We start from the raw sequence: 14,603 nt of genomic DNA on the forward strand, positions 1-14,603 counted from the left end.
TGAAAGTTTAAATTTAAATGTTTCACTTATTTAAACAAACAAACAAAAAAACTAAATGAAAGCTTACAGCGAATGAAGAGATGGAAAAGGAAAAAAATATTGTGGGTTTTTGTCTTTTTGTGGATTTCCATTTTTCTTAGAATGTCTCTGTTTCCAGAGTACTACCTCATTGGTTTTCTGCTATATACAATTTTTATACCTTTCAATACCTTGCAAATAAAAACTTCCTTTTTACTGTCATGCTAGATTTTGGAATTGTCACTGTGTAAGAAGCTTCCTGTCACAGGCAGCATTGTATATTTTTCTCTTTGAGGGTTTTTGGTGCCAAGCAGCATGTTCTGAGTTCATTAATCAAGTTGCAGTTTTGAACTGGTGCAGTAAAGATTTGTGTAGCAATACTAGCTTGGGTTTGAATGTTGTTGAATAAAATAGTTGGATCCCACGATGTGACTGGGTCATTTGAAATGTTAAGCAGTCATCTGTTTTAAATACACAAGGATTAGAAATTTGAGGTGGCTAAACCGTAAAGCGCACAGAAAAGATGGGTTCTAGTGATTCCTTGACCATAAAAGGAGCAATGTCCAGGCAGAATTATCTTCTACTTAGTAAATGAAACTGTTTAAAAAAACTTGAAAGTGGAAATTCTGAATCACAAGGACTAATAAAGCTGAAGAATGTTGGTGCATCATGTATATAAATGTAGAATCAGAAGGCATAGGAAGAGATGAGTGATATGGAGTGCAGATAGATTAAATCTAAGGAGTCTTTGTACAGTTAGGATGTGGAACACTAGTACAGCCATCACCATGCTACTGCTGAGATGCATTCCTCCTGAAAAGTGTGACAGCTAGCCTTGCAGTAGTGAAGCAGCTTTTCTCAAAAAAAAAAAAAAAGAAAAAAGAAAAAAAAAGTCATAGAGGGGCATATAGAAAATGTGCAGGGCTTAAATACACAGGGGGACTATATATAACAGGAAAATGGAGAGCCTGGGAAGTAGGATTATCAGGACTGCCAGCTGGAGGAGATGTTGACTTTTCCGAATACATTGCTGTTCTGAAAAAATCTCATCTTAAGCCTGATGTGAATCTGACCTGAGTATTTTTGTAGTGTCTTGCTAAATCTTTACTTTGTTGCTCGAACATGTAAAATTCAATCAAGGGTGAAAGACAGAAATGGGGAAGTGATGCTGCAGAGGATGGTGTTGAGTGATCAACAATAGAACTCCAAAATGACAGAAGTTAGATAGCAGCAGAGTGTTGCTGTAGGTGTTGAACCACATGCAAAGCATCTGTTTTTGACTGGGTTAAAAAAACCTCAACAACCCAACCCAAAACCAACAACAATAAAAAACCCACACCAAACACCCCCCTGCCCTCTGCAGAAGCAGAGGACAAAGAATACTGTGATGCATTGAGGTGTTCTCTTTATTACAGTTGTAAATCATCCTTTTTAGTGTGGTGTTGTTTGTTTGTTTTTTTTCTAAAATTTTCTGTGACTTTTTCATTCTTATTAACTACTAACTTTTCCAGTTTTGGTACCACTACCTGCCAGGGTTATATACAGTTTAATTTCTGATTTTTTCACAGATGTATGTGCAAGAGGAGCATTGCCTTTCCCCCTTGGTTACAGATTTTGATAAACTGTATTGAATGTTTCCTTCACAGAAAAGTAAAACAACATGAAAGAGACTGTGTACTAGTTTATTTCCTTCCAAACCTGTTCCTGTGTTGTAATAAACTTTAGAACAGATCTTTTGTTTCAGCTTTGCTGTCTCACATTAACAGCCACTTTATTTGGAACCGATGGGCCTGTGTTGAGTTCAAGACATAATTACTTGTATAACTTTCAGCACTATATCAGTGCCTGTATGTCAAATACCAGGCTTGTTTCTTTCAATTGTAGTCTTGATGTGTTGTTCACGTTTGTGATTGTTGTGATACTAACGGAGAGTTCATAAGATTTCTGTGATTAGTAATTGATTTGATTAGTCCTGTGCTCCAGGAGTAAAGTTACGATTTGTCAGTCCACAATACTAACAGTTTTTTCCCCTGTTCCTTAGGTGGATTGTAGACATGGAAGGTGCTCCGGGAACACTATATGAAGGGGAGAAATTTCAGCTTCTATTTAAGTTCAGTAGTCGGTATCCTTTTGATTCGCCTCAGGTAACTGCTTTCTTCCTTCTTGCTTGATGCTACCTTTAGGTTATAGCTGTGTGACACATGCTGAATATAAATATCATCCACATATCCTAATGTGAGGTTTAGTTACTTTAATTTGTATTAAATACATTGTGCAGATGCTTTTTCTTTTAAAAATGACTGTAGTGAGGTGTAGTGCTCTGACGGTTTAGTTGGTTTCATAGGAGATGAGAGCAGTGTAAACTGGAGGCTTCTTTGAGGCTGATACTCTTATCGCATGAAAAAGCAACACAAGCTAAAGTGGGAAGATCTTTTACTGCAGTGTAAGAGCAGAGTAAACAACAAACTGGTTTGTTTTTAAGCCTCTTATCTTCTCTGCTGCCATTGTTAATACAGCTGGAGAAATATTGTGCTTGTCTTGTGGATTGTCGTAGATACATGACATGTTTGAGAGGCCCCAGGGATCTAGGGGTTATAACTGAGGTGTGAGATAGTGTGTTGCTTTCCTGGCAAGGTAAAGAACTGAATGGGCAGCAATCAACTAGGTTGCAGAATGAGCTCTGTACATCCACCCCTCCGTTACCTGAGGGAAACGTTACAAAACGTAGGTGGCAGGAATAGTGTTTGGCTGTCACCCCTGCTTTCCTGAAGAAGGAAGAAGAGAAGCAAGAGTGCCTTAGTTCTTTTCCTATATGTTTCAGCTCAAAGGTCCAAGAGTAATCTCTGACACTTTTCTCATTGGTATTGAAACTGAAGCCTGGACCTGTGAGAGACACTTAAAACGATAAACATTACATATTTTTAGGCACTGTGATAAAAACTAGAAGGCTGACTTTTTTAGTCTTAGGTTTTAAGGAACAAACCAGCCACCTGTACTTCTGCACCTCATGAATAGACACTTTCATTTGGTTCAGAGTAGGTACTGTTTGTACTCATTACCCAACCTCTCTGTGTGTGGCTCTGTGCAATTTATTGTTAAACAGCAAATTAGATCTGTACATATACACTGACTTCTAGCACAGAAAACAATTAAGAATTGAAGTACTGTATTGTTTGTTTTGTTTATTGATCGTTGTAGATGGCTAGAATTTCCATATATTAAAATGCTGCTGTGCATTAGTTAGTTGTATATTACAAACCTCTGGGTCATGATTCTCTGCCTTGTAAATCTACTTGCTGTGAATTGACAGTTTACGCTTCTGCTGCTTAATCACTTGGTTGTTTTCTGCCCTTAAATGTATGTTGTCTATCATAGTGTGCATGCTTCTACTTACCTAGTATGCTTAGTTCTGGTTTTCCTATAAAAGGAATACATTACTGGATTATGAAGGTAAGCTCTTCAATGCTTAAAAAGTACCAGTTTGAAGACCTGTGAAAGATTGTTCTGCATTCAGTTCTGCTGCTGCCGTAAAACTTACTTGCCATTTGGCAGATAGGTTAAGCTCTTTAATTTCAATTTCCTATGTGATGGTGTTGCTTCTTTCTTGTAGTCAGTGATGAGGTGTGTTGTGTACATGTATACCCATTTGTACACCTATCTATATAATTTAGGAAACGAGGCTTCTGGGTAGTATGGTTATGAGTGTTAGACATTTATTATGTCGTTGCCTAAAAGATGACAGTGGTTATAGAACCATAGGATTGTTTAGGTTGGGAAAGACCTTTAAGATAGAGTCCATCCATTAACCTTATGTTGCATAAGGAACTCGGGAGGCTAATGCTGCTATGAAGGTTTCACTTTTACTCCGTTTCCTCTGGTCCTGAGCCAGCTATGTGTTTGACCAAAAACTTGATGTCAGCAATAGTTGTCAAATTGCTATTCTTAACCATTTTTTGACTGTGATACTGTCTTTCAGTAGAAAGGAATTAAGGTTCTAGATGCGGTTCTTCCATAGTTGTCCATGTCAAGTAAAAACATATTCCATTTGAAATAATGATCTAAAATTACATCCTCTATGGTAACATACTTCGTGTACAAGTTCTTTATTTTATATTTAGTAAAACTGAGGCATTTTACTCCTCATGCTGGAACGTGAATGAGTTGTCTGGAACTTAAATATCTATTGTGTCCAGGTTTATAGAAATACTCATTTGTGAATCTCATTATCGTTTCCTGGTGTATAACATTGTGGCTTATAAAATTATTACAATTCAGTGGTTTGGCTAGGCAGCTGCATTCCTTAGGACATGAAAGACTGAGGCTGCAAGATATAGAAGAATTAGTTTGATGTCTTTATGCTGTTACCTTTGCATCTTTCTATGCTGTATAGATATTCGTAGAAAAAAGCCCTACATTGAACTATTTATTTAACTTCATCTTCACTAGCTATTTAGGCTTCCATTGGGCTAGTTGACCTTTCAAGTAATAGTTTCCAAAAATGAATGAACCCAACATGAAGTGTACTATTTAGTGTAAGTGAAAATGGCAGATCCACTTAAATAAGATACTGTCTTCCCAAAAGCAATACAGTCTTATTTTAAATATGGACAATAAGTTACAATTATGTTTGTTGGTGTTTTTTTTAGGTCATGTTTACTGGAGACAATATTCCTGTTCATCCTCATGTTTATAGCAATGGTCATATCTGTTTATCCATTCTAACAGAAGACTGGTCTCCAGCGCTCTCAGTGCAATCTGTTTGTCTTAGCATTATTAGCATGCTTTCCAGCTGCAAAGAAAAGGTACGGACTTTTTTAGCACTGTTGGAGTAGAATAAGTACGAGTTAATAGTTTTATACTTTGCAAAGTGAGACTTTCATTTCTCGAATTCTAAAATAGGCAAAACTACTATATTTACATTTCTGCTACTGAAAAAATACTAAGCTAGAACTGCAAAATAAACAGTGTGGTAAGTACTTTGTCACTGTTTTCATGGTAACCTGGTGATATATCAGTACTGGAAAAGAAGTGAACGGAACCCTTCTAGTTGTACTAATTGTGAAGGTAAATCATGTTTTAGGACAGTTCTTTGTAAAATTACTCTGTCTTTAAAGGCAGTGCAAAATGGCTACTGAAATGTCTGTAATGCAGATGTTTGTAAGGCTTTGCAGCTGTACTATTTCAGCAATCTCGATCACTTTCATTTCAGGAAAGGAAATGGTGCTAAGCTGCTTTTTTTGGTCATGAGTGACACTAATATCTTAGACCTTTTTTGTAAAGAGTCTAACCTTTTACTCTCAACCCTTTCTTTCGCAGTGGAATATCTGTGGAAGTCAATGTGGTCAGAGCTTGTACATCTGTGCTATCCAAACACGCCTATTTATGTCACATCTCTATCAGTCCTAGTCATGTGTATGTGGTAGAAAAACATCCCCAAAACGGCTTTGTATTGTATCCTATGACTTTGGTTTTGCATAATGACTATACTTACGAAGGAAGCTGAACAATATGAAGTATTGATCAGATATATGTTTAAGTTCATTTTTTTTCACCCACTTCAAGCTGAGACTTACACATGTGAAATTGGATCTAATATCAGAATTAGATTCCAAACTGCAATGGAATTTAATTTGGGGTTTTTTGAACAACAGCTGTTCCTTTCTTGCAGGTTGTTTTGTTTGTTTTTTATTTACTCTATATATTTCTCCCCCTATCTATCTCCAAACCATTTGCTATTTTTCATTATTTTTTCGTTTAAGCATATCTCCAGTAAGAATTGTTACCTGAATCCTGAAGAGATTTTTCTTTACAAAGGTCTAGCTGTGCCTGTTACCTCATTTTCACTGCATTCATGTGATAAGAGTTTCATAAGCTTACTAAATGCCTCATGTATTACAATATAAGGATTATTTGATTATTTGTAGGTCTTTTCTTCTGTTGCAGAGGCGACCTCCAGATAACTCATTTTATGTAAGAACGTGTAACAAGAATCCAAAGAAAACAAAATGGTGGTATCATGGTAAGTATTTAACTAGGACCAGGAATTTTGAAGTTTTTTTCAGGCTGAAGGCAATTAAAATGTAGGAAAGTAGGATAAATACATTCAAAGCCTTAAACTCTTCTTTTTTTTAATTTCAAAAATTTACTAAAATCCTGTTTCTGGAATACTGTGCTGTGATTTTTGTATATTACGTTTTAATAATTCCTGATAGAAATTTAAACAGCACAGATTTATATGTTTTAAATTGTAGGATTGAGTTTGAATGAAAGTTCTTAGTCCATGACAAGTCTTAAGTTTGTGTTTGGGTAAGGTCCATAGTAAAACTAGGTTTAGCTCTAAACTCGGAGGTTTTTCTTGTTGGTGGTAATGCTTCCAGAGCTTTTACAGTGATTAAAACGTGCTTATATGTTTGTAAACAGCTATGGGTTTTAATAGAGTTCCACTGTTAATCAGAATTTCCAGTGTGGAAGGTTGACTGACTTAAAGGCTCATAAGAACTAATAGTCAATAATATAGTAATAAGATTCAACATGATAAAATTACTTGATAAAAAAAAATACCGTACTGAAATTGCTACGTATAGTGTCTATAGTGCTAGTGTTGTGTTGGTTTGGTTGTGTGTGTTTGGGTGGGTTTTTTATTTCTTCTTTCCGTGGGCTTTATCTCTGGCTTAATACTGCGTGGCTTCTTCCTTCTGTCTCAAAATTTGTCATCGTCTTTCTTCTGCCCAACATGTGTTATCCTCTTCTCAGAGCTGTGTGTGCTCCTCTACTGGTGAGGAAAGAGAGAAGGAGAGGGTAGAGATGGGCTATGCTTTTCTTCTCTCCTCTCTTGTTGGCCAATACTTTCTTTGCTTTCCCTAGGAAAATACTTTACAAATGGTGATCATTGGAAGCCCGTGTATTTTGGGAAGGGATGTGTTAGAGCAGGTAATACTGTATGCTAGGGTGGTGCAGGAGGAGTTGATCCCATCACTGCCTTTCGCTGAAGGCTCCACCATAAAACAGCCTCTTTTTTTTACTGCTTCTGCACACCAGCACATGTTCTATCCCCTACATGAAATGAGACCAGGTGTTTTGAGACAGCAGGAGTTAATGACTGGAGAGGAAAATGCCAAAGCCTTCACCATTAGATTCTTGAAAGCCCATGGATGCCTTAACAAGAAAAACTTGCTGAGACCCATGGTTTTTTGATATGATAATGTAACAGAATTAAACTCTGTTCTCACAGTACTCTTAATAGTATCTCTAAAGCAAGAGTACTTCGGTAACAGTAAGAGGAATGCTGCATGTCGTGGGATGGAGGTATTTAAGAAACTCAGGACTGCTTATTGTGTGTTGTACATTATGTTGTTTTTAAAATTGATTCCAAGAATAATAATCATATTGCCTGCAAGATTGGGTTTTTCATCCTCCCCAGATTATTTAGTAGTCACTTTCTCTTTCTGTTTTCACACTATTGTAATGTGTTTGGTGCATTTCTAGTTTTGCTTTCTCTTTATTGGCAATTTTGGGAGAGTTTTTATTAATTTTTTTTTTCACTTGCCAGTTATTTTTAGAGAGAAGTAAACTTCCATTTATTGGCTTTATCCTGTGATTAAAATACGTTCTGTCTACTTTGAATTTGTGCTAGTCTCATTTTGATTTGGGATAGAAGTCTATCAAGGAGAAAAGTCTACAGATATTACTTAAATTTCTTATTCATGAAATTCAATTTGAGTTAAGCAAAACACCAAAAGAGTATGAAAATAAATGTGGGTTATCTGACTGAAAGTTGATACATAATTGTGGCTCAAAACTGTCAAGCTTCTTATAGTCCACTGAACGAGTCAATTACTTTGAAGTAACTACACAATGGCTGTTTTCTGAAAGTCAGAAAACCCTACCCCTCTCCAAATGCAGAGCAACCTAAAAACCAGCCTGAGGCAAATGAAAATGGGCCAGTTCATTTAAATAACTCTTACTGTTTTGCTTTGTAATATTTTCATTTGTTTTTTAACTTCCTTTTTAAGTACTAATTACAAAGGTGGTCATGATTAAAAGTTCATTGGACTTCCCCCACACCACTATATTATTACATTAAAAAAATAAAACATGTCTGATGTCCATTGGACATAGAATTTCTTAAATGCTAGAGGGTTTTTCTTTCAAGGTTTGCATGCCACTTGCTCCTTCTCTCAGTAACAAATAATTTCGTTTCTCGGCTGTGGACAAAAAACGAGTGCAAAGGCATGGCCTTTACATTTTCAGTGTGTTCTTAATGGGTTTGAAGAAATGGTGGGTTACACTAAAATGGGAAGTGTAGCTTGTCTGCTAATTTTAACCACCTTTCTCTGGAAAAGAACTGTCTTCAACACTGTGTACACCTGAGAAGATTTACAAGCCCTTGGAATACATAATTCTGTCATCTTCTTTTTCTGTTTGTGCCTCAACCAAAGTGTCATATATCTGATCTTGTGGTTTAACCACTTTTGAACTGGGTAAATTAGGGGAGAAAACCTGATCCCAACCAAGAAAGGAAAGCAACTGTCCAAGGGTAACTACTAGGATAAATAAACACCTGTTCTAATACAAAAACCTGTGGAGGGGGGTGCATTGGTTTGGCCCCTTCTTTTGTCAGCTAGCCATTGGACTGGCTTAGCTGTAATGTGAAATTGAATCGCCATGCTTTGAAGGGAAAGGAGGAAGGCTGTCATCACTTTTAATATACGCATTTGAAGGATTGTTTTGTTTCCAGGAGGTGTCTGGAATTTATTTAGCTGGGAGCAAATAGTGCATGATTGGGAGCTGATGTAAAGCAAACCAATATAAACACAGAAGGATAAGTGGCGCTTTGAGATACATTCTGATACGTAAACATGTGTCTCTACGTTTAGCTTATTGCAGTTTTTAATCTCTCATTTCATCCCTGCCCCAACAAAGTAACTTAACTCCATACGCAGCATTAAGGAGCCTTGTTTGCTCCAAACTGATGTCCTTGCAAGCCCTGTTTCAAGATGTCTGATCTTTGATAATTAAAAATATTTCTAGATTGTCTGTCTTACCCAATGTCTGCTTCAACTGTACACTGAATTTCACGTTGAATTTCAATCTGAGAGTTGATCATGTTGTGTTAAAGACAGAGGACATTCCAGATAGTTTCATTGGGCATCCAGGGTAAAAATGGTTTCCTAAAGCTGTTGCCTGGCTTTGGTGTGGTCAGGAGGTAGTTTTTTTGTGAAAAAAAGAGGGCAATGGTGTTTGTTTTCAGCCAGCACCTCCTTACTGCTTTGGGGGTTTTGGGGAGGTTTTTTTGGTTTGTTTGTTTTTTTTTTCAGTAGAAAGTGTTTTCTCCAATATTTGGTCTAAATTTTTAGTACATGGTTTAAATACTCCTATCTCTCTTGCATCCTTGTCCAATCTTTTTTTACATGAACGGTACCCTACTATCAAAATAAAGAGGGTTTTTACATGTAATACAATTGATGACATAATGTTTTCCAGTGAGAATGCAGAATTGTTCACTGCTAGTTTATATACGCTAAATCTGTAAACAGTAAAAATACTGTTTATGAGGCTAAATTTTCCAGGTGTGTGAGGTTACAAGTAAGTGCATTAAAAACAGCCAGACAGTAAGTTTGCTTTCTATTAACGAACTTAATATTTACCGTTACCAGATATAAATATACTGCAGGTTGAGATATGGAAGAGAAAGTCATAGAAGAAGAATTTCAAAGACAAATATTTACTTCTAACATTAGAGCATAATGCAGAAAGATTGGCATAGAATACACCTTTTTGTAATAAACCTGAAAATAACTTACATTCACTAAATTTTAGATACTGTGATTGGACAGAACTTAAGATAGTCGGGTTATATGAGTAACCTATTTTTGCATAATTCTGTCAACTACAGTTAGTGTTGATTCTTGAAGTAAATGAATATATGTACATACATATGAAGGGTATGAAGGGTTGAGAATGCATCAGGAGAAGCCCGTTCTGCCAGCTCCTACCACTCGATATTCCTTATGAAAGCATTTCTCAATTTGATAACTGGTGTAGACCTGCTGTACTTCAAGGGGGCAAAACGTTGAGCATATTTGGTCTTTCACTTTCCTGGTGGATGGCTTTCTAAATATGATGTGTGGAAATCGCTGTCCTTTCAATGGAATATTTGCTAATACTAATATGCTTGGGTGATGTATGTGCATTTTGGGAGTTGTATGTTCGATATTCTCTTTTTTTCTGAGTATTCATTGAACAGAACCACAGAATTATTCTACTGGTGCGTTTCCACTGCATGCTACTGTCTAGGCTAGGAATTGTTTCTGCATACAGCACCTTGCTAATTTGGACATCGAATGTTTATGTGTTTTCCATAAATGCTCTTCTTTTATTTTAAAGATGACACATGTTGATGCCACCATTTTGTGATCCTCGTAGCAGAAGATAGTCCTACTGAGAAAATGAGCACTTTGATCATTCAGTCTTTGAACTTTAACCTTTGACTGGAAGTGACCTATAGGCAATGAAGACTACTTCCTTTGACTGCATTTTTACTAGTGTGCATTCTGGGCGCATGTTGATCGCTGGTTCAGTCCATGCAACTGACATGCTTTTATTAGTCATACAGTATTAATGCAGGTGTCCAGAAATGTCAGAATAATTCCATTATTTTTATTTTAAGCATTTGGAAGAATTCCAGGTCTTCATATATTGTGCAATAACACTGAGCTCCTTGGCGGTTTTGGTGCATCCATTGCCGGCAATGGACATTGTACCAGGGAAAGGTTTTGCTCCTGCCACAAAAAAGATTGATGCATGACAGAGCTTATGAAAGTTTCGGATGTATTTGGATTATAAGCAAAGGATCAACCATTACCTTAAAAGCCACCCCGGTTTTTTACATTTGGATTCTATGCACTGTGATCACAAAACTAGCAGCATGAGTTAACATGCTTAGCTGAAGGACTGTAATAAGGTCATTGCATATTTATTAAATTGTTTATCTGCTGTCAAATTGTTTTGACACGGAAGGTTTTTCAAGTGACATTGGCAGAGAGGTACAATGTTATCCCTATGGTGAAATAAAACTACTTTTTGTATATAGTTATTCATATCTCTGAAGCAAAGGTATGAGTAATTTAGGGTGAGTGATTTAACCAAGAATTTATTTTGGAGATAGGAGAGGATGGCAGTGATATAACTGAACTTGCTGCAGTCCGTAATGGGGCTTGTAATTTGTACTTTAGAGCTTTTTTCCAAATAAATTGCACACTGTTATTTCCTGCTAGCCATCAGCATGAGCCCTACTGCCTACACCAATATTTCATTTATTTATGTGTTTGAAAGCAATCCATATAACATTTTTTGTTTGCATTCACTGTTTCTTTTGTGTTGTATGTCATGTTTGAATGTTACAAAACAATATTTTGATTGAAAAGCTTTGTCAGAAGATATTTTCATGTAAATTATTTCTTTATCTTGTAAGCATCATCTTGTCTTTTAATCCTGTACTATAAAGAGAAAAAATACATTTTTGACAGAGGCTTAATGTTTTGACAAAAAAGTGTGGACCTTCTTATTTAAGTTTAGACTAAAGTATATTTTCTTAATTTGCTTGTCCCACGCAGCCATACCAGGTTTTTTTCCAGGCTTTTACTTCACCAAAAAGGGGGAAGAAGCCTAAATCAGATTGATGTTTTTCTATGGAGCAACATTTATTGAAATAATAGTTGTTCTCACCACTCTGTAATATTTTGATACTTCAATTAGGTTGTCTTTTTAGGAAGCACTTTTATAAACTTAATACCTTTACACATATGCAAAATTTCTATAACTTTTTTTTACTGTTGCCTTATTGTTGCACTCAAAAAAAAAAAAAAATTCAAGCAGTTAATGCATGAATGTCTAAATCAAGTAACTACTTGATTTAAAAACAAATAAACAAAAGCCAAAAAAAACCCCGAACCCAAACCCAACCCAGAATGAGTAACTACAATAACAAACAGAAAATTGCCTGATCAGTTTTTTTTTCTTACTGCTGTATGATAACTGACAAGTTTTATAGCCTTGTACATACTTCTCTGTTACCTAATGTTTAAAACATTTTAAAGAAGTATAGATGCTTAACTCAGGGTGGATAGAGTTCAGATGGATTTGCTTCAGCGAAGTATTTCATACAGTGACTGAATTACGGATATTGTCAGTGAAGTAAGGTTACGATATACTTCAGGAACTGCTATTTTTTCTACTGTACTGAAAATATCTCTTGGCCTTTAAAACTCAGTGGTAAAATCTAGCTTTGGATATAAATTTGATGTGTGTATGTATTTTCACAATGAGCCTTTAAAACATAGAATTCAGTTTCTTCTAAGAGCCAAAAATAATAGTTTTAAGCAAATGAAATAGTTCTGCTCTGACTTTGTTTAGCAAAATTTTATTGTTGTGAGTTAATCAAACTGGTTATTTTTGGATATGGTTCATATGAAAGAGCAGTAATCTGGTACTTAATATGTATATTGGTGTTAACTGCTCTGTATTGATTGAAGTGATTTGACAGATCTTTGAGGAATTCATGTGTGAATGGTTCACATAATGGATATTATCAAATAGTCCACAGGAAAGAGACCTTATTGTTACACAAGGTAATGTCTCTGAAGAAATGGTTCAAGTACATCATCTCAGATTCATGTACCTTTTCTTTTCATATGGTGGCTTGCCATGCTACAATACATGTTTTCAAAGAAGCTTTATGACATGCTGTATGTATTTTGTTGAAGATGGGTGTTGTAGTGCAAATCATTATACGTTTTGTTGACCTATGCTATCACAGGGACTACAGTGAAGTTAAATAACCAAATTTATGCTGCTCTTTAATACCTGCCCCCCTCCCTCTCAATATACTCAAATCAAAAAAATGCAAGGTAGATTAGAAAAGAATGTACCTCAGGTCTTTTAGTTTACAGTAGAAGCTCCTCCATTGGTTCCCTTGTAGATCTGTGGGTAAGGTCGTCTATATACCGCTCAAGCCCTCAAAATAATGCAACTTTTCTGACAACGCTATGATGCCCTGAAATAGGGCTTGAATTAGATGAAAGCGGTGCCATCCTTTCTGTAGGGTGACCCTGGGTATGTAACTTTCTTTCACTTGGAATTTCTCACATGAAACGGTTACAGAATTGGCTTGAAACGATCTTGCTTTTGTTCTGTGTCAATGTTCATGTTTTTAAACACTTTGTTTTGTGTTTAGTGTCTTTATACTATAACACAATAAATTGTTGTTTTAAAATAGATTACTACCCTTGAATGGAAATGAAGTGTGGACCTTTTCATGGTGGAGTGCAGCAGCACTGTTTCTTACATTCAGCTACTCTTGAGACAGAACTGTCAGTAATTCCAAATGATGTGATGGATATCAAGGGAGGAAGGAATCTGGGTAATAGTGAGGTGCTTCCTCTTTTCTTCAGAGGGCATCTGTTCTAACAGCTGAAGGAAATGGTTTCTTTAAGAAAACCCCAAACCATACTAATATGTAGTGCTTTCATTTCTTGTGGACGATCAAATAGTTCCTTATCATGGTGCTTTGCTGTTTGACAAACACTTCAGGTATTAACTGGGGAGTTCCAGATGCAGGATTCTTGTTTGCTTGCAGTGGTGGGAAGAGAGGTTGCATTACTTCATTAGCATATGTCAGGACTGTTAAATGAAATTTCTGTTGCTTCAATCAGTAATTGCTTACAGGTTTTTTTATTCAAGAGATGATGACTTCTATTTTGGAAAAAGTAAGGCATTTCGTACCTAAAAACCCTATTTTGTGAAAAATTAAGTTTTTTAATTCATGCAAGTTATGAATACTGTTCTGGATTTTTTATTTTTAGTTATTACTTTATTTGAAAGTCTGACAAAATGTAGTTCACATCTCAGGTTTTAAAGGTGTGGTCTAAAGAGACCATAAAATTCCCATGTCAGTAATTAAATTTTAAAGATCAAATTATACCAATGGATATCAGGAAATGTATAAATATAATTGATAACAAGACATTCCAGTCCTGTTCTTGGTGATTTTTTTTAAAATATGTAAATACTTATTAATGTGAAGTTTTAAAAATAGGGGTGGGGGGGAATCACCTATGGCACTCAAGTTTCTTAGAACATGTCCTGTTGATATTGAAGGCTTTGTGATAGTGCAGCTGTATAATTTCCGGCTTTGTTGGGGGAAAACCAGCATAGTTTTTGTCTCCTCTGGTAAAGCAATTCCATTATGTTGTGCTTGCACAGTCGCAAATCCTGATCATTCTAAGAAAATAGGTTTGAACAAACTTTCTTTTAAAACTAGTTACTTTTAATCCAGATCACTCAATCCAGTTTGGATTTGCTTTCATAAGTAGTGGGACCTGAACAGTTGAGTGTTGAACTGGATAAGGAGAATTAAGCTGCCTTGGTCATACTCGGTCTTCAGCTGCAGCTATACAGCAGGGTGGGGAGAGCGACTTGGGATTTGGTTTGTATGCCAAGTAGTTGTTGGCCTGGTGTTTCCAGGTTTTACATGAACTTTCCAAACCGTCAGGCTTTAAAGTACCTTAATAAAATTGGAAGAGTGG

General features: G+C 36.0%; 1 protein-coding gene across 4 annotated transcripts in view; it reads left to right on the forward strand.

Moving 5' to 3' along the window:
- The window catches only part of UBE2W (ubiquitin conjugating enzyme E2 W), a 32,675-nt gene extending 19,382 nt beyond the window's left edge, over positions 1-13,293 (forward strand). For 3 of the 4 annotated variants that reach the window (XM_055704723.1, XM_027811186.2, XM_027811187.2), the window contains exons 3-6: positions 2,060-2,162; positions 4,665-4,820; positions 5,962-6,037; positions 10,405-13,293. In XM_055704723.1, coding sequence (XP_055560698.1) covers positions 2,060-2,162; positions 4,665-4,820; positions 5,962-6,037; positions 10,405-10,418 — 349 coding nt within the window. In that variant the 3' untranslated portion in view covers positions 10,419-13,293. Of the gene's footprint in view, positions 1-2,059; positions 2,163-4,664; positions 4,821-5,942; positions 6,038-10,404 lie in introns of those variants that run through there. The other variant, XM_055704724.1, reaches the window with a different exon arrangement.
- Positions 13,294-14,603: the final 1,310 nt, after the last annotated feature.

The sequence above is a fragment of the Falco cherrug genome, chromosome 3, assembly GCF_023634085.1.
Source record: "Falco cherrug isolate bFalChe1 chromosome 3, bFalChe1.pri, whole genome shotgun sequence".
Lineage (NCBI taxonomy): Eukaryota > Metazoa > Chordata > Aves > Falconiformes > Falconidae > Falco > Falco cherrug.